At 38.3% G+C, this 19,235-nt stretch overlaps 1 protein-coding gene across 3 annotated transcripts in view; it reads right to left on the minus strand.

Annotated features, from left to right (window-relative positions):
- Nucleotides 1–19,235, minus strand: part of ascc3 (activating signal cointegrator 1 complex subunit 3) — a 337,899-nt gene that overhangs the window by 225,568 nt on the left and 93,096 nt on the right. For all 3 annotated transcript variants that reach the window (XM_088013868.1, XM_088013867.1, XM_088013869.1), the window contains one exon: nucleotides 753–956. In XM_088013868.1, the coding sequence (XP_087869994.1) occupies nucleotides 753–956 (204 nt within the window). The remainder of the gene's footprint in view (nucleotides 1–752; nucleotides 957–19,235) is intronic.

The following is a 19,235-nucleotide window of genomic DNA, read 5'->3' on the forward strand; positions in this document are numbered from 1 at the left end:
ATGTAGGAGTGCTAAGGTGAGCAAGGTAGAAAATGGAGGTAGAAGTTGGAAGGACACTGTGGTGATAATTGAGCAAAGAGAAGTAGGATCATTTGTTCCCTGGCAACCGGTACAATTCACAGTTCATGGAGAAATACTAAAACAGCTGCTTGCATGAGGAAAGTTTAATGGTTGATGTATGAAAAGTGACTATGTAATAAGAGTGTAAGATCTAAAGATGAAGAACAAAACTGTTGGATGTGTTTGAATAAAAAATATCAATGGTAGAATATTTTAGAGGTTTCTGTGAAAACATAAGTTTTATAGTCACTAACTTTATTGTTACAGACCCAACTCACATTGAAATTGTTCATTTATTGTGCAGCTTTCTGAACTAAGAATCTATGTTGTAGAAAATAACAAAACCTCACCTATATCAAATAGTATTTGGGCTGAACTTCATTAGATTTAAATGTAATAAGACTGAGCTGGGCTGAAGTAATACATAATGCTCACCATTGTGTTGAAATGGATTGTTTGTATTAAATTAGTTGGATATAAAGATATTAGCCAAAATTTGTGGTTAGTTCCACTTTGTCTGAATTTCCTCTGAAACTTAGGGAATTAAAAGTTCATTTCTGACCCCACCATTCCTGCCTACTGTAGTGACATTTTACACCTGAATAAGTTCGTTTAGTCAACTCCTAAATCACAGCAACACCAACTAAAACAATATCTTGCTGATGTTTTAGTGAGCAATATGAGGGTCAGACCTTAAATTCATCCTTTTTGATAACGCCACCAGGCTGTAGGTGCTGACGGATCTCATGCAGGACTGTCAGCATGGCGATGTTGGTCTTCCCAGCACCAGTCGGAGCGCAGATCAAAAGGTTTTCATTGGTGTTGTAGGCTGTCTCAAATACTAGAGACTGGATCCTGTTCAGACGCTTCATTCCCTTGAACACCAACTGTCCGACCTGAGCATAAAAATTTAGCAGAAGGATTAACAGAAGTCATGTGTGACTCAGAAAGAAAAAAAATAATCCACTTTAAAGATGATGACTATCATGATGATGATGGAACATTCAATTAGGAAAAAATAAGATCAATATAGTTCTTTTTCCTATCAAACCTTCAGTTGTCACTGAAAGTGAAAAACATGTCTTTGCTGAGGAGTTTCCACAGATCAGTTCAATGTAACTTCTTAATTTAAATGTAAATTAATAAATTATTCCACTTTCAAATACTAAAATTATTTTTTTAATCTCAAATATAATTTTAAATGGGTAATGAGCAGAGAATGTACAAGCAAAAAAAAAAACAACAAAAACATAAAAAATACAGGGTTCAATGACTGACATAGTCACTCACACAACTGAGTGGTTTTTAGCCAGTTTCCTATGGCAACTAGATCTGGGCCAGCATCAACATTTTTTGTGAAAATGCCCCTATAGCCAGCCACCATTCAGTGATAAACCCACCCTGTAGAGTCTACCATAGCAATTCTGCTGAAGTAAAATGCAGGCAAGTGATCTATGACAGTGTCAGTGTCTGAGCCAAAGTGTGTCTGAGGTGACTGTGCAGTGAGTGGGGCATTAAAAAGCACAAAGAGAAGAAAAGTGTATATGTTGGGATCAGCTGTCACTCAAACTGCCCTCCATCTGGCTTCACTATGGCAACAGAGTGTGGGTGATGGCCCTCAATCTTACCCTGCCTCTGATAAGCACAGAGTGCCACACACTCACACAATACTGTAAAAACACAAGCAAACAAGGTTCTTTCATTTCATTATGGAAAACACGTGTACCACTCAGACACTTTTCCTGAAGAGATTATAAGATTTCAATACTAAAAATACTGTATATTATATGATAAAGACAAATGAGATGTCATTGATTAACAAAACAAGATCTTCACATTGCACATGACAATATAAATATTTGGTTCTTTTATATAATTTTAGAAAACAAAACCATTTTGGAGTTGTTCACCAATGCGAGACAGTTCAAGCTTTCAGCACTATCAAACAGATATCAAGGTTTCCCCCAGTGTATTATAGGCCTGGTGGCCCACCATGCTTTACTACCCCCACCGCCAGGCTAAGCCTTTCTTGTTTATGTTTTTATGAAAAAAGAAAAGAAAAAGAAAAAAAAAACTTTTTTCTTTTTTTTAAGTCGGATTGCAAGTCTCTGTTGCTCTGAGCGTTTCACTGTCGGAACAGATTTAGTCCTAAAATATATGTTTATAGAAGATATCTTCTTTATGCGTTTAAAGCCCGACCAATCACACCGCTGGCGCTTCTGCGCGTCAGAGGTGCGTTGAGCGAGCAGTGAGAATGATTTATATTTGTAGACAAATAATTTTGTGCGGCTTTTCCATCTCAACACACCGCCCAGCACCCGGCTCTTTCTGCGCTGATTAAGTTTATGTATGTGTTTCCGGTTGGCCGGAGCTTTAGTGGTTAACGAACCAGCGCTAACCTCATCATGCAGGTTCAGCCCGGTGAGGAGCTTTCGCGCTCGCCTCGTAGTCGCGCTTCATGCTGGTTTTATATTATTTTATTATTATTTTTATATTATTTTTCCGGTTACACGATGCATCAAACCATATCGAATGCTTTGTCCATTTAGTCAGACAGAGTTAATGTGCACAGCTGCGCAAAGATCCGAGAAAGTGGTCCCTTAAACTCGAGCAACAGTTTCTGTGGCCCTTATTAAAAACTCAACAGACACGAAATGGAAGAGCTACTAAAGTCACATTAGTGGCATTTAATTAAATCTCCAGTTTGTTGCGCATCTCTGCGTAGTGCAGCAGATTACCTCATCATGCAGGGCCGGTCAAAGGCTATATGAGACCTTGAGCAGAATTTGACTTAGGGGCCTCTTTTGTTGCTAAAAACATCAGCACCTCTAATAGCTTTGTAGATTTAGTGAAATCTGGGAGAGGAGTAGTTTAAATGGCCAACCTAAAAAGCAATAATTATATTTGCAGTTTAGTAATTTGTATTTGTGAACAAACAGAGCTCAAACTCAAAGATTAAACTCACAGCATCAGATTGTTACTATGGTAACAAAATGAATATTGTTCTTTGAACTTTTACAATGTAAACATGCAAGATCCTTAAACTCTTACATATAAATGTTAAATCTTTTAATTTATGTATACTGAAACCATTAAATCAAATTTAGCAGCATTGATAATCTCAAGAAACAAATGTTACATTTATGTATCTGTGATCTGTGATAAAATATTAGCATTTATGGGGCTCCTGAAGCCCTGGGGAGGCCTCATGGAGCTGCTGACTTAATTTGGATTAAACAGAAGTGCAAATAATTGATATTCATTTTAATTATATTTTTTGATTTGTTTTTTTTTAAGACTAGTTGTGGGTTTAAACAGCGTTTCACTGGCGATGTTTTCCCGTAACATGTAATTACCCAGTAGTATTTTTACATTTCCTGTCTACTTAACACAGTGGTTCCCAAACTTTTTCTCCTGCCACTTGACATACACTGCCATAACATTGAAAGCAATATTCTTTACAAGTCTTAAAAACAGCAAACAAAAAATGCTCATAGGATTAGCATCGATTGACATGTCAAAGTGCGTGTAACTGAAGCTTTTTTATTACCTTAGAGAGCCAAGAAATGGCTCACCTTCCTCCTAGCTCTAAGACTGTAAGGTTGACACTGTGCCAAGATGAAGTAAGAAACTGTTGTGGTTTTGTTTTTGACTTGCTCTACTGCAGCAAAATCATGCACCTGTTAGATAAAATTTATTAACATGTCTGTTGCACATCACTGAACTAAAACTGCAGGTTGTAGTGGTGTAGTCTGCAGCCACTCATTGTCCTGAGCAGCAGACAGTAATTGTGGAGCTTCTTGGCTTGGGTACAACAATACGCACTAACTTCTTAGGAAAGTCCTTCTGCTTCTTAAGTTGCAAGAGGTGTGGCAGTTGCTGTTTTCCTCCAAAGCCAGTTTGATCTGCTAGATGTGGTGGAACATGCTACTACAGTTCATGATCCATACACTCTGAAATTTGACAAATTGAGCTTATTTAAAAATGCTTGGAAACTGATTGCCTTGAAAAATATAAGCATCACTATTAGTCTTACGTTTTCTTTACATAATATATACTTGTTCAGTGTACTTAAGATCTTGTATGAACTTAATTGTGTGAAGTTAATTTAACAGTTTAGTGAAGTTGATTGAAATTAGCAATAGCAAGTAAAATATCCTGTTGATAACTTAGCTATATATACATATAAAATATATCAGGTTAGTCCAACTTAAACAGTACAGCTTACTTAGTAGAATCTAGGAAACCGACTGCCTTAAATGAATTAAATAACTACAACTAAATAACTGAGTATTTCAATTTTAATACAAACCAAACCAGTGCATCAATAAAATGGGAAGCATTTAAAGGCTTCCCATAATGAGTTATGGGGGAAAATAATGAGTTATACTAGGCATAAATCAAATTTAAATAAATTAAAAAATATTGAAAAACAAATCAAAGAATTCCAAGAGCAGATGTATCACTGTAATGACACTGACAAAAATAGTAGACTTCTTTTACTAAAATCAGAATATCATGAGCTCACTACCAACAAAATAGCAATTAATCTACTGATTTTAAAACAGTCATATTACGATCAGGAGGCTTAAAACAGTCATAAGCCTCCAAACTCTTAGCTTGGAGGCTTAAAAAATTACAGACAAATCGGGTCATAAATTTAATAAAATTAAATAATGGTGAGAATCTGGTGGATCCAAAAAGCATAAATGATGCTTTTCCAAAATATTATGAAAACTTACATACATCCCAGCATTCCAGACAGCACAAATAAACAGAAGCAGTTTCTGGACCAACTTAAATTCACAACCCTGTCAGAAAAGAGTAACAACAATTTGGATGAAAAGCTGAGTATTCAAAAACTTAATATGGCTGCAACCCACATGAAATCTGGTAAAGCTCCTAGCCCCGATGGTCTACCAATTGAACTTTACAAGAAATTTCCAGATAAATTACTGCCCCCTCTATCTGAAGCCTTCAATGAATCTTATGAAAAAGGCATCCTGCCCCAAATAAACTTTCCCAAAATTATTATGTTTCTTTAGGAATAATAATTTGAAGATAAAGATACAAGAAAATAAAATTAAGATCATAAAAATACATTACAAGGGGGAATTTTTGGTGGAAAAAATTACATGTGAAGAGAATTAAAAGCAAGCAAAGTCATAAAAACAAAGAACAGCTCTCACTAACAGACTTGAGTCCTGTCGTTCATGGTATAGAGCCAGGGATGGCCCAAGGCATAAGCAAACTATGCAGCCGCTTAGGGGCCAAGGGCTGCCAAGGGGCCCCCTCAGTGGAGGTTTTTTTTTTTTTTTTTTAGTAATGATTTCTATGTCATTATAATATCAAAAACACACAATTTCCATATAAAGTGATTGGTTTTACTATTTGATAATGTATGTAGAAATCAATATTTTATGGATGAAAAGAAGAAAAAAAATTGCTCTTTCTCAATGTTTAACATCTAGCAAAATGTTTTTCCGTCAGGCTACATCGATGAGCTGCTCTATGCTGTAGTTGGGGATATGTTGTATGCTGCTTAGCAGAATAATTTTGTGGCTAAAACAAACATTACTTTTACATCAACTTCTAAGTTGTGAAATTTCTGTTAGAATCATTTGAAGGCTCAGAATCAGTCCAGTACCAGTACTGGTCCGCATTCTCAGGGGAGAAAGACTCACCTGGTATAAAAAAACACTTTTCGCTATTGGAGTAACACTTAAGAGAAAGTAATTTAATCAAAGAATGTCATGAATATGTGTGTAGGGCTGCACCGACTGCAGTTTTCTGTCCGATCCCTGATTACTGATCTTTAAAAAGCCTGACCTGCTGATTTTGATTTTGGCTGATATTTTCTTTTGTCTGAAATGTCACTAAATATAGCAAGAAAGTCCAGTGACTTTCTTGCTATATTTAGCAACTCAGTAGTTGCAACAGTGGGGTGAATATTGTTAACTGTAAACATGCAGACCTGACCTGGTGAGCTGGTCTATCATTCACACCTCTCACTGTAGAGCAGAAGAGGACAGAGACTGATTTATAAAACTTTGACGAAGATAAGATTAGGGGATAAGATGGGCTTCATATGTAAGTATCGGCCGATCACGATCCCCCAAAATTAAGGGAATCGGCACCCAGAAATCAACTGGTCGATAAATCATTTGGTCAATAAATGTAACCTATTAGACATGTATATAATGTAAACAGCACAGCCAGAGATGCAATAAGAATAGCAGGTGTGTGAATGATCTAATGTCGAACTGCTGACTGCAGCCAGTCCACATTGTTAGCAGAACTAGTGGGCCCCAAAACCATATTTCGCTTAGGGCACCATGGAGGCTTGGGCCGGCCCTGCATAGAGCCGTTCAAGAGAATCAGATTACACATTGCGCATGCACAGTAAAGTTGTGCACAATGCTTTGCAGAAGCATTCATTTCAGTAACAAAAATATTCAAGTCTAGTTGACACACAATAACTTAGTCTTTCTCAGGCTAAACATGTACATTACTCACATTTGTCATAATAATGAAATTAAATCTATTTTTACTATTGCTATCAAAATCAGACCCTTGATGAACAATTGAGTGAAATAAGATTACTGAACTGTTTTTAACCATTATTTTACCAGGCAGTATTTGTAAGCACTTTGAACTGCCTTGTTGCTGAAAATGTGCTTTGTAAAGAAAATTACCTTAACCTTTAATCTCAAGGGACCGGACCGGTGTACAATCTAAATGTTATGGAGACAGGTATGTATTGTAAATGCTACGTTCTGCTGTGAGATGAGTGGAGGAGATCCTGCTATCAGTCCACGTTTCTGAGGTGGAACTTAAAAATGCTAAAACTATTAGCCACAGAGCTTCACAAAATTTTGAGACTTCTGCGCACTCATTTCAACAGCTCACTTGTGAGCAGACAGAAAAACTAATTAGTTGAGAGGCTGGCTCTCATTTTGATTTATCGACTTTGTCTGTTTATGATGAAAAGCCAATGTCCTTAAATCTTTTAAAAATGCTAATTAATGCAAATGAATGCCTGCCCCAGAATTCACCTTGAGATAAAGCATACACATAGTAAATCGAAATTTTACATCATTTAATGATCTTTGGTGGGTTTTTATTCTTTTGTTAAAAACACTGGTCTCATTGCTATGATAATATATGCACACATCTTTCAATTGAAGATTAAACTGCAGCTGCCAAGAGATGACCCAAGGGTATGATTTCTGTAATGTTAGAGTATCATACTGTACTCCAACAAATGTTACGCAGCTATAAGCCTATAGGACAAAAACACTGCTTCATTGAAATCTGGCCCATCAAGGGTTTCCTCAGCCAGAGAACACTGATAAATCCGGATAAATGTGCAATAAATATTTTTTCTCCTTTATTTTATCTTTTCTTTCTGAAAAAGAAAGAAGAAAGAAGGTCAAAAAGATTATGTGAACAACCCTGGAAAATATTAAACAATAACATTCTCTATGTATTCTCCATGACTGCCTCTTCCAATGTTTGACATTGCTATATCTATATGTTAATAAGACATTTATATAGCACATTTAAAGCATTTCAGTGGATTAAAAAAATCTGTGCGAAGGCAAATACTTTTTCACAGATCTGTATATTCTCAAGCTGATCCATCAGCTGAATAAAGTGACAATAAATCATAATTGCACCAATTTACAGAAAAAAAGAACAAGCTTTGAGACATAGTCAAACTAACAGCATAAGAAGAGATGCCTGGTTAATTATGCTGCTTAAACATAAGATTTTATCAAGAGGAAATTAAGATAAAAAATATGCAGAGCCAAAAATCTATTTTTTTGAATTTTCTCCAACTTTACTGTTATAATAACAATAATTTTATTGTCATTATAGAACCATGCAATAAGTTACATGGATTATAATAAAATTGGTGAAAAAATAGTACTACAGGGTATTTAATGCTCTTATGGCTACTGGTTATAAACTGTTCTTCAGTCTGTTTGTTCTTGCTTTAATGCTCTTGTATCTGTAGCCAGATGGCAGCAGTTTGAACAAATTGTGATTGGGGTGTGAGGAGCCTTTTAAAATATTCCTGGCTTTCCTGAGGCAGCGGGACCTGTGGAGATCTTAGAGAAAAGGCAGAGAGCAGCTGATGGTCTTCTGAACAGATTTTACAATTCTCTAGACCAGTGTTTCTCAACCTTTTTTGGGCCAGTGCCCCCCTAGGCTTTATCCAGGTCCCTCACCGCCCCCCACCAAATAATTTGTAGGCTACTTTGCACTGACTATTATTTTATTATTAATATTACTATCACAATTGTAGATGTTTTGATTTTTATGCTCGTTTCTGTATTTATCATCAAAAATAATTTCCCAGAGAACAAAAAAGCCATGGGAATAGAAATTATTTTCACAGGTGTCTACGAAAAATGCAATGAACATTCAACTTAAAATCGGTAGGCCTAACAGCAGCCAATCAGAGTGGAAAAAATATTCTTGTTCTTTGCCATTTTCTAGTTGTTAAATATTCCACAAAATGACCAGATAAAAGATGAACAACATGCCAGTTTAAACTTTGAACTATTTGCAAAACGACTGAGCTCTGCAGCATTAAAACATGGATAGAACTGTAACTACATTAATCATAGCTCTTCTTCTCTTCAGTGTTTCTGTCGGTTTCTGGTGGTGCAGCTCTGTGCTGCCTTCAGGAGGATGGGACATCAGAGTATCATCCATAAAATTTCACCCACATGGCATTTACTGTGCAAACCAGAGCTTTCAGTGGAAAACCAAAAGTTCCAAATCATCTTAATGCCATAGAAATATGAGACAGAAACATGGATTATATTTTTATATAGATCTGTCTATTGATTTATAGATTAATAGTTTTACTGGACAGAAATTACAAAGAACAAATCTGGTTCTTAATAAAATCCTAATGAGTCAAACTGAAAGTGTCATGGAGTCATCAGCCTCATGACATTAACACTGACATGAAAAATAATATTGAAGAAACACACTGCTCAAAAAAATAAAGGGAACACTCAAATAACACATCCTAGATCTGAATAAATGAAATATTCTCATTGAATACTTTGTTCTGTACAAAGTTGAATGTGCTGACAACAAAATCACACAAAAATCATCAATGGAAATCAAATTTATTAACCAATGGAGGCCTGGATTTGGAGCCACACACAAAATTAAAGTGAAATGTTCCCTTTATTTTTTTGAGCAGTATATCAAATCTAATTAAAACATAAATAAGTGATAAGTTCTTTACTATTATGGTCTGTAAGATATATTTATTCTCAGTATTAGATATGGTCTCAACAAACTCATGGCATTTCAACAATATTATTTTACCTTTTATCTGGAAATAGTGTCTGTATGTTCTTGCCATACAGACCACTGTATTAATTATTGCTCGAAAGGTCTTGCCATACCAGTTTATTCCTCTGTATTTACTTTAGTTTCTTAGTTAATCCTTGCATTTTGTTCTTCATTCATTTCCATTTAGTTTCCTTTGATTAGTATTATCCTCTCTTGGTTTATTGCTATGTCCACTTTAGTTTCTTTCCTGTTGCTAGATTTACTTTATCATTTATTGACGCCCGCCATCAGTAATCTTCACTCATCACCTGCTGCGCCGCCTAATCGTCATGTTTCACATCATGTGTTGATTTTTCACTGTTCAGCGTCGGATTCTCTGTTTTTATGCCATAATTCACATCTAGTTCGTCGCTACGTTTTATGTCCCGCTTCTCCTGTTTCAGAGTTTTGCGCAATGTGCGTGTCGTTTTTTTTTTTTTGGCGGGGGGGGGGGAGCAAATCGATGGGGAAAGGGCAGACTGACAAACCTTTTAAAACAACGGAAACAATTTCGGTATTGTGATTATTGAAATTCGCTATAAAATGAACGCTCTCTATCGTGGTATCACTATGGAGGGATTTCTTTATTTAAATGGGTTCATTTTTCAGAGGGATACAAAGTGAGGGTATCGTGATTTTAGGTTGTCCTTCCATGGAAGCGGACAGCTTTCAAACGGAAATAAAACACTTTTTAATATAAGTTGCTGTTTTGACATGATCACAGAACTGCCAAAACATTTGTACAAAAATATCAGAAAAAGTGAATCACAGCAACGTCATCAGCCGGTGTAACGCTGAACCTATGCGGTGAAGCTACTAGTAGCAGGAGAGGAGGTGCGCCAAGAAGCTACAAATACTGAATAGAAGGAGAGCTGACATGATTTAATGTTACACAATGCAGTTTTAGGAAGTTGCTCAAAGTCTAAACTGGTATTGTTGTACATATAAGGTGTAAAGTTTACCTTCTTCAACCAAACGCCCCAAAGGAATCCCAGCGCCCCCCTTTTGTAAAAATGTCTGCCAGTGTCCGCCTGCCATCCTCTGAACGCCCCCCCGGGGGTCGGTACCGCCCATGTTGAGAACCGCTACTATAGAGAGTCTTCCTCTGTTCTGCTGTGCAGCTGGGGAACCACACACAGAGACAATAGCAGATTATGGTTTCAATAGAGCATTGATAGAAGGACACCAGCAGTTGTTGAGAAATATTGTTCCTCCTCAGGACTCTTAGGAAATAGAGTCTCTGCTGGGCCTTCTTTACTAGTTCTGCTGTATTTACATCCCAGGCCGGTTATCCATGATGTGAACTCCCAGGAAACGGAAGTTTGACACCCTCTCCACAGGCTCTCCGCAGATGTTTAGTGGTTCAATGTCTCTTTTCCTTCTCCTAAAATCCACTATGATCTCCTTGGTCTTGGCTGTGTTTAGGATGAGGTTCTTGACAGTGTACCAAGCTGTCAGTCACTCCACCTTGTTCCTGTCGGCAGACTCATCATCCCCTGAGATGAGACCCACTACAGTTGTATCGTCTGCAAACTTAACGAGGGTGGTATTTTGATGGACTGAAACACAATCGTGTGTGTACAGCGTAAAGAGCAGAGGGCTCAGCACACAGCCTTGAGGAGAGCCAGTACTGATGTTGATGGATGAAGAGGTATGGGGGTCCATTCTGACTCTCTGTTTGCGATTTGTCAGGAAGTCCTTAATCCAGCAACAGCTGGAAGAGGGGATTCCCAGGTCTGCCAGTTTACGCACTAATCTGTCAGGGAGGATGGTGTTAAATGTTGAGCTGAATTCGATGTAGAGGATACGTGCGTAGCTATCTCGATGCTCCAGATGGGACATGACAGCATACAGGACAATGGCAACACCATCTTCAGTTGACCTGTTAGCTCTGTAAGCAAACTGGTGTGTGTCAAAGGTGTGAGGAATGAATGAATGAATGACTCTGAACCAGTCTTTCAAAACATCACCAATGGCGTGAGAGCCACTGGTTGGTAGTCGTTCAGGCAGGTGAAGGGTGATTTTTTTAGGAATGGGAACAATGATGGGGGATTTCAGGCAGGATGGGATTCTGGCTTGAGAAAGGGACTGATTAAAGATTTTTGTAAAGACCCCAGCCAACTGCTCTGCATAGTTTCTCAGCACACATCCAGGAACACCATCAGGTCCCGCTGCCTTTCTGGGGTTGACAGATTGTAGCGAGTGTCTCACTTCTAATTCCTCCACCTGGAAGACAGAGGTGCTTAGTTGTACTTCTTGATTCGAGACAGTTGCCATTGGAGGCTCCGACTTGAAACGAGCGAAGAAGTGGTTCAACTTCACCTTTGGCTGCTCCATGGTTTGTTCTCTAGTTGGTGATGTGCTGAATTCCCAACCAAACCTGCCTTTTATTGTTGTTGTTGTCCAAATGCTCTTCAATCCTCTCCTTGTAGTCCCTTTTAGCTGTTCTGATTCCTCTTTTTAGGTTGCTCTGTGCCAAGTTATAGAGGTCCTTGTCCCCAGACTTGAAAGCAGCGTTCCTTTCTTTAAGCAGCCGCTGGACTTCTCTGGTCATCCATACCTTCCTGTTTGGGAAGATCCGGATATGTTTTTTTCACTGTAACAATGTCAGTTCAGGTTTTGATGTAACAAAGAACGCTGTCGATGAATAATTTGAGGACTGTTTTGTTCTTCCAAAACAGTCCTGCAGTTGCTGAGAGGCATCGTCAGGCCAGGTAGTGATAGTTCTTATGGTGGAACCTTCAGATTTCCTCAGGGTGGAATATGCAGGAATCAAAAACAGTGACTATACAGTATTCTGAGGGCCAAATTTGCATTGGCAGAGGGTGGAATGTAAACGACAGTGATCATTATTACAGTGAAATCTCTGGGAAGGTAGGTTTTCATTTCAGAGTCATATACTCCAAGTCAGAGGTGCACTGGCTGTCCACAGTCAGTGTCTGTACACCAGGTGCTGTTGATATACATACAGACTCTGCCCCCTCTGCTCTTACCAGAGTCCGGAGTCCTATCAAAACGCTGTGTTGTATAGCCTATTAGCTCAATGGCTGAGTCCGAGATTCCTGAATGAAGCCAGGATTCTGTAGTCATGACTACACAGATGTCCCTGACAGTTCGATCTGTAACGGTCAGGAGCCTTAGTTTGACTATTTTGTTAACAAGAGATCTGGCGTTAGTGAGGAAAATTCTCACAAAGAAATTATGTAAAAGCAATCACCTTGTCAAACTCAGTCGACGACATTGTTGCATATAAATGCTACAGACTAGCTGAAAGGAATTCTTATTTGAAGTCAAAATTTGTATTACAAAAAACAGAGTCCAGCTGGCTAGAACTAGACCACTTACATCGGTGGTCTACCTTTATGAGGCAGGATTAAATTAAGCTTTTTTTTAATGAGAGCAGATTTTTGATACTAAGGTAGAAGCGGTCTCAAAATCTCATCTGAGTTAAAGAGGACATTGAATTTTCTTTACTATGAAGTTAATAAGGAAATCTCTGGCTTAAGAAGGTGTCCATCATCCCCTCTTGGGTGAATGCTGAAAGGAAACAAACATGCTCATTAAACAGTGGATACACAGCCTATGGCCATATGGGCAAACTGGGAGGACTGGGAATATCCGGCTAATCCACCAGGCACTTAAAACACAGTAATTGGACCCACAAAGATTTAAATGATTATTCAACAGCAATAATTAAACACAAGTTTGGTCTACTGGATTTCCTCTGTGTAAATTAAACAGGTAACCAAGATGCCCAGACTTCATGTACAGTATGGACCTAAAGAAGCCAACAGGGATATTTGTCTTGTCGACTGGCAGCTATTTTGTGTTGTGGTGTGATTACAGTAAGAATCACCATTAGCTCCAAAACTAATTAAATTCCTCTGCACATTGGTAATGGGAAGCTAAGAGATATAATTGTTGTATTTTTCATGCCATCCTTTTAATTACTTTCTGGTTCCATTTCATTCCATTTGAATTGACAGCCTGATCAAGTTTTAATTGCCAGTTTTTGCAGACAGCTTATCAGCCAGTTCCAAGCTTGCATGCAGAGTACTAAATGACCTGGCCAAACACACTCCCAAGCACACACACAAAACTAAATCCCAAGCCTGCAGATCCATGTGCACAGGCAAGCACAACAACCATTCGAAGCAGATACATAGTGGAATTTGACAGAGTAAAATGCAGATGCAGCAAACAGAAGGCTCATTCATTTCCCAACAGAGCAACAGCAGGAGGAACAAGAGGAGAGGGCAAAAAGAGGGGAGACACAGAGTTGGGGGTAGGGTGTAGATAGCTAGCAGTCAGGTAATCTATCACTTCATCAACAAGCTCTTGCTGAAATAGCAGAGGGCTTTGTCAGGCCAAACGGCTCCCATCTCACAGCTATCAACTTCACCAGCTAATTTAGGATTTTCAAAGCTAACACTAGGGGTTTGACTTCTTATGCATTAAAAAGCCATGCAGGAAAAAAAGCAGTAATTAAAAACCAGCTTGACAAAAAGTCAATTTAGCCAGTTATATATTCACAAATATGTCTTACGTTTAGCTCTTGATTCTTATTTTTTTAATCAAGTATAATAAAAAGTAGGCATTGCATTTAGCAAAGGAATGATATACAGGAGGCTGGAAAGAAATAACATATTTGAATTCTTTTAGAATTATTTCTAAATTGGTAGATGAATGAATACTAATTTTACAACTGTTAGAAAGCAGTTTTTTTCAATAAAACAACAGTAACCCACTGAAATTGATGATTTTTGATGCAGTTAATTTGCAGAACTCTGTACTATTGTGAAGGTATGACTTCTAATAGGTGCAGTGTGAGAAATACATAAATATGAAAGTGAACAATGAGCTTTGTATGGGTCTGTTTGATGAGAAAAGAACATGGGTAGCAGCATCATTGTATGAAAATCAGGAGATTAAACTTTAATTTTACCCCAAAGTAAGGCCTGTCATGATAACAAATTTTGCTTGCCCCAGAGGTTATTGCAATAAACAATATTTTTGTTTTAAGATCATTTCAAGTAATATAAGTAAGTAAGTAATATAATGTTAATGGCACAATAATGGAAGAACACATTCTGAAAGATCAATGAACTTTAAATTCTAATGAACATTTAACACTGGAACTGAAAAACATTTTAAATATCCAATATAGACAAAACAATAAAAAATAATAAATAAAATGAATTATGAAGTCTCTGTAAACAAAATTGTCCTTCAAGAAAAGGGCTAGTTGAGACCAAACTGAAAACTTATGCTATCCAGTTTTGGGTAGAGAGAGAGAAAAAAGAAAAATGACAAATGACCCATGTACAAGTTAGCCTGGATACAGGCTGACTAGTGTCCTGTATGGATATTTATTTATTTATTTATTTCCATCCATCCATCCATCCATTTTCTTCCGCTTATCCGGGGTCGAGTCGCGGGAGCAGCAGCTTCAGAAGGGAGGCCAAGACTTCCCTCTCCCCAGCCACTTCTTCCAGCTCCTCCAGGGGAATCCCAAGGCGTTCCCAGGCCAGCCGAGAGACATAGTCCCTCCAGCGTGTCCTGGGTCTTCCCCGGGGCCTCCTCCCGGTGGGACGTGTCCGGAACACCTCACCAGGGAGGCGTCCAGGAGGCATCCTGACCACATGCCCGAGCCACCTCAACTGGCTCCTCTCGACGTGAAGGAGCAGCAGTTCTACTCTGAGTCCCTACCGGATGACCGACCTTTCTCACCCTATCTCTAAGTGAGAGCCCAGCCACCCTGCGGAGGAAACCCATTTCAGCCGCTTGTATCCGTGATCTTGTTCTTTCGGTCATGACCCAAAGCTTATGACCGTAGATGAGGGTAGGAACATAGAGCAACCGGTAAATTGAGAGCTTCGCTTTCTGGCTCAGCTTTCTCTTCACCGTGATGGACTGGTACAGCGCCCGCTTCACGGCAGATGCTACACCAAACCGCCTGTCGATCTACCCCTCTCTTCTTCCCTCATTCGTGAACAAGATCCCCAGATACTTAAACTCCTCCACTTGGGGCAGGACGAACCCCCTGACCCGGAGAAGGCACTCTACCCTTTTTTTACATTGGATGGTGTCAGCCCCAAAGCACTGAAGTCCTGTGCAGAGTAGATCTGTGGGATTCTGCAGCACCTCTTTAACATTAGCTTGATCCAAGAGAAGGTTGAACTGTTACAGAAGACATCCTGCCTGGTTCCGGTAACAAAGAAAACTCACCAATCAGTCATCAACGACTATAAACCTGTTGCCCTGACATCCCACATCATGAAGGCCCTGGAGAGACTCATGCTGGCCCACCTGAATTAGCAGAGAAGGACATTTAAGGACCCCCTGCAATTTGCTTATCACTGTGAAGCGATAAGCAAACTGCAGGAGTTGATGATGCCATCATACACCTTCGTCAACAAACCTACTGTCATCTGATCAAAGCAGGAAGCACAGTGAGGATCAAGTTCTTTAATTTCTCCAGTGCTCTTAACACAATTAAGCCTGATCTGCTCTGTGAGAAATTCCAAAAGACACAGGCGAAGTCCTCAACAATCACCTGGATCTATGACTACCTCACAAACAGACCACAGTCTGAGAGACTGAAGGACTGTGTGTCTAACCAAGTGATCAGCAACACAGCAGCACCACAGGGCTCTGTACTCTCACCGTTCCTTTTCACACTACACTTCAGACTTCCAGCATAAGTCCGACTTCTGTCATCTGCAGAAATTCTTAGATTGACTGTGCAGTTGTCGGTTGTATCAGAGATGGACAAGAGGCTGGGTACAGAGATCTAATGAACTGCTTTGTGTCATGGTGTGGGAAAAATAATCTCATCTTAAATGTGAACAAAAAAAAGGAAATGATTGTCGATTTCAGGAAGAACAGGATTAGATCAAATCCTATTCCCATCATGGGAGAAGAAGTGGAAGTGGTTAAAAACCTCGGAGTTCACCTTGACAACAGGCTGGACTGGAGATGCAACAGTAAAGCATCTATAAGAAGGGACAGAGCAGACTGTACTTCTTGAGGAAGCGAAGATCCTTAAAGGTTTTCAGCAAGATGCTGCAGATCTATCAGTCTGTTAAGAGCGTCATCTCTTTTTCTGTCATCTGCTGGGGCAGCAGCATCTGAGTCACGTACTTGAAAAGGCTCAAAAGCCTGTTAAAAAAAGCTGATACTGTTTTGGGGATGACTGTGGAACTTCTGGAGATGATTATGCAAAAAACAATTCTTCATAGGATCAAGATGATTATGGATAACCCTGAACATCCTCTTCATGAGACTGTCTTGGTAAGGCAGAGTATCTTGCGTCGGAGACTTCTTCAGTTTTAAGGTAATACAGACGGCTACAAGAGATCTTTCATTACATGTTAAATGTTGTCGTGACTCATTAATTCTTCAAAGGCTTATTGTAATAAGTCTCACGACATTTAATTTCCCTTTGGGATTAATAAAGTATTTTTGAATTTGAATCATGCAGGGCCAGCTCAAGGTTATATGAGGTTATATTAGGCTTGGAGCAGAATTTGACTTAGGGGCCCCTCTTCCTGCTAAGAATATCAGCACCACTAACAACATTTCAACATGTAGTTAGTAAATGGGAGAAGGGGTAGTTTAACCGACCAACCTAAAAAGCAATCAGTCATAATTGTAGCTTACTGAGATATATTTGTGAACAAACACAGTTCAAACACAAAGATTTAACTTGCATCATCAGATTGTAACTGTGGTAACAAAACAATCTAACTTTGAAGATTGTTCTTTGAACTTTTACAGAGTAAACTTGCCAGCTCCTTAAAATCTTAAATTTAAATATTAAACAATTTCAAATCTTTTACTTTATGTATGCCAAAACCATTAAATCAAATTTAGCAGCATTGATATTCTCAATGAACAATTGTGAAAGTTCTATGTCCGAGATCTGTGTTAAAATATTAGTATTTATGGGGTGCCCTGAACGCCTGGGGGGCCTTCTGGAGCTGCTGATTTAATTTGGATTAAACAGAAGTGCAAATAATTGATATTCATTAGGCCCGAGCGGTGAAGCGCTGCGGAGGCCTATTGTAATTGCAGAATTTCTCATTTTTCCGAAAATTTTCTCCCAACTAAAATTTTTGGATTCTAGTGGAATGGACGTAGCCAAACTGCTCTTCAGCGCCCCCTAATGTGAGATCGGACAAACCGTAGGTTCAAGATATCTGAAATTTGGTACGCATGTTTTAATTGTATTTTTTGAATGTTGTTTGACTGTTGTTTTTAAGACTCTATAGTTGTGGGTTTAAATAGCATTTCACTGGTGATGTCTTCCCGTAACATAAAATTACCCAGTAATGTTTTTACATTTCCTGTCAACTTACCATCTTTTAAAACAAAATCATGGTGGACCAGCGGTGGACCTGTTGGTAGGCCCTCTCGGCACCCCGACCACCCAGCTTACCAAGTTTTCTGGAGGAAACAGTGGTGTTCCTTATAAAAATGTTTAGTACAATTTGAGAGGACCCAACACACTGACCTAAAAATCTCAAACACTTAAAATGTGATTTTGTTCAGCAAGTCCAAGATAGCACCCAGCCCCATGTGTGTGCCATGGAGAGACCACATCAAAACTGAATTAGGAAATGCAATAAAGATGTATTAATTACAAATGGAGGCCTGTTAAGTTGTGCCACATCTTTGCAGCATAGTGCTCATTACACTGCCTTTTGCACATCACAGTAGAAAAAAGCTCTAGTGAGAAGCTCTTTACCTGGCGCAGTTATCTCCATCATACCAACATTAGAATTATGGACACAAGACAAAATAAACACAGAGGCCAAACTCAGAATAAATGCACTCTGCCAGTTATAGTTATCAATTATGGAAAAGCAATTGACGTTAAACATGAATACCTGGCATAGACTAGATCTTCTCTCGATATCAGAACCTTGAGTTTCACAGGATCACATCTTTAAGAAAAAAACTAAAATTAAAACAAGAATGTATAACTCTGAATTTATTTTAAAACAAAAAGGTAACTTTAACTACATTGTTCCAGTTGAAATATTTATTCTTGAAGATATTACAATGTTTGCATTCAAGTCTATTATTGTTACTGAGAGCACAGTCGAGTGCTCTCAGTAACAATAATAGAGTGTGTATAGTTATTTCACATAATCATGACAACAAACTACAAAGATTTCTTTCAGCTTACTAGTTTAAAATCAATATAGAATTGTATTCTATCATATAATTAAGGTTAGAACATTGTAATAATTTAATTCAGTTTGTTTATTTAGATCTGATTCACAACAAATGTCTAAAGGCACTTTAAAAACTAAATGAACCATTGTATAAACAACAATATACAGTTAATATATCTATACATTAATAATTTAAGCAGATTTAAGTAAATCACATACATTCTAATTTGATAGTTAGAATGTATGTTATTGCAATTACTAAAATTTTGGAAAACCAGCTGACAGCACAGAGTGACAAATTTGAAACGAGTGGTCTTTTAGCTTCAAACTGGTCAGTGTTCTATATCCAGTCTGGAAAGCTAGTTGGAATTTGTAATCTGAGGAAGAAAAGAGGAAACCTGCAGTGGTGGTGGCTTTATAACAAACTTGAGGGATGTCTCAGAAGGTGGAACTGAATGTCTTCAGGTGGGGTCTGTGTGATATTTTTTTAGGGCTGAAACAATTCCTCGAATGATTAAAGTACCTTGATTATTAAAATTCTTTGAGGAAAATTTAATGGCCTTGAAGAAAATTATGTTTTATTATTTAGTGCACAGAGGTCCGGCCGGGTCATTATTTGCGTTGCGCAGTGCT

The sequence above is a fragment of the Poecilia mexicana genome, unplaced genomic scaffold (genome assembly GCF_051168715.1).
Source record: "Poecilia mexicana isolate PSO_F unplaced genomic scaffold, ASM5116871v1 scaffold_16, whole genome shotgun sequence".
Taxonomy (NCBI): Eukaryota; Metazoa; Chordata; class Actinopteri; order Cyprinodontiformes; family Poeciliidae; genus Poecilia; species Poecilia mexicana.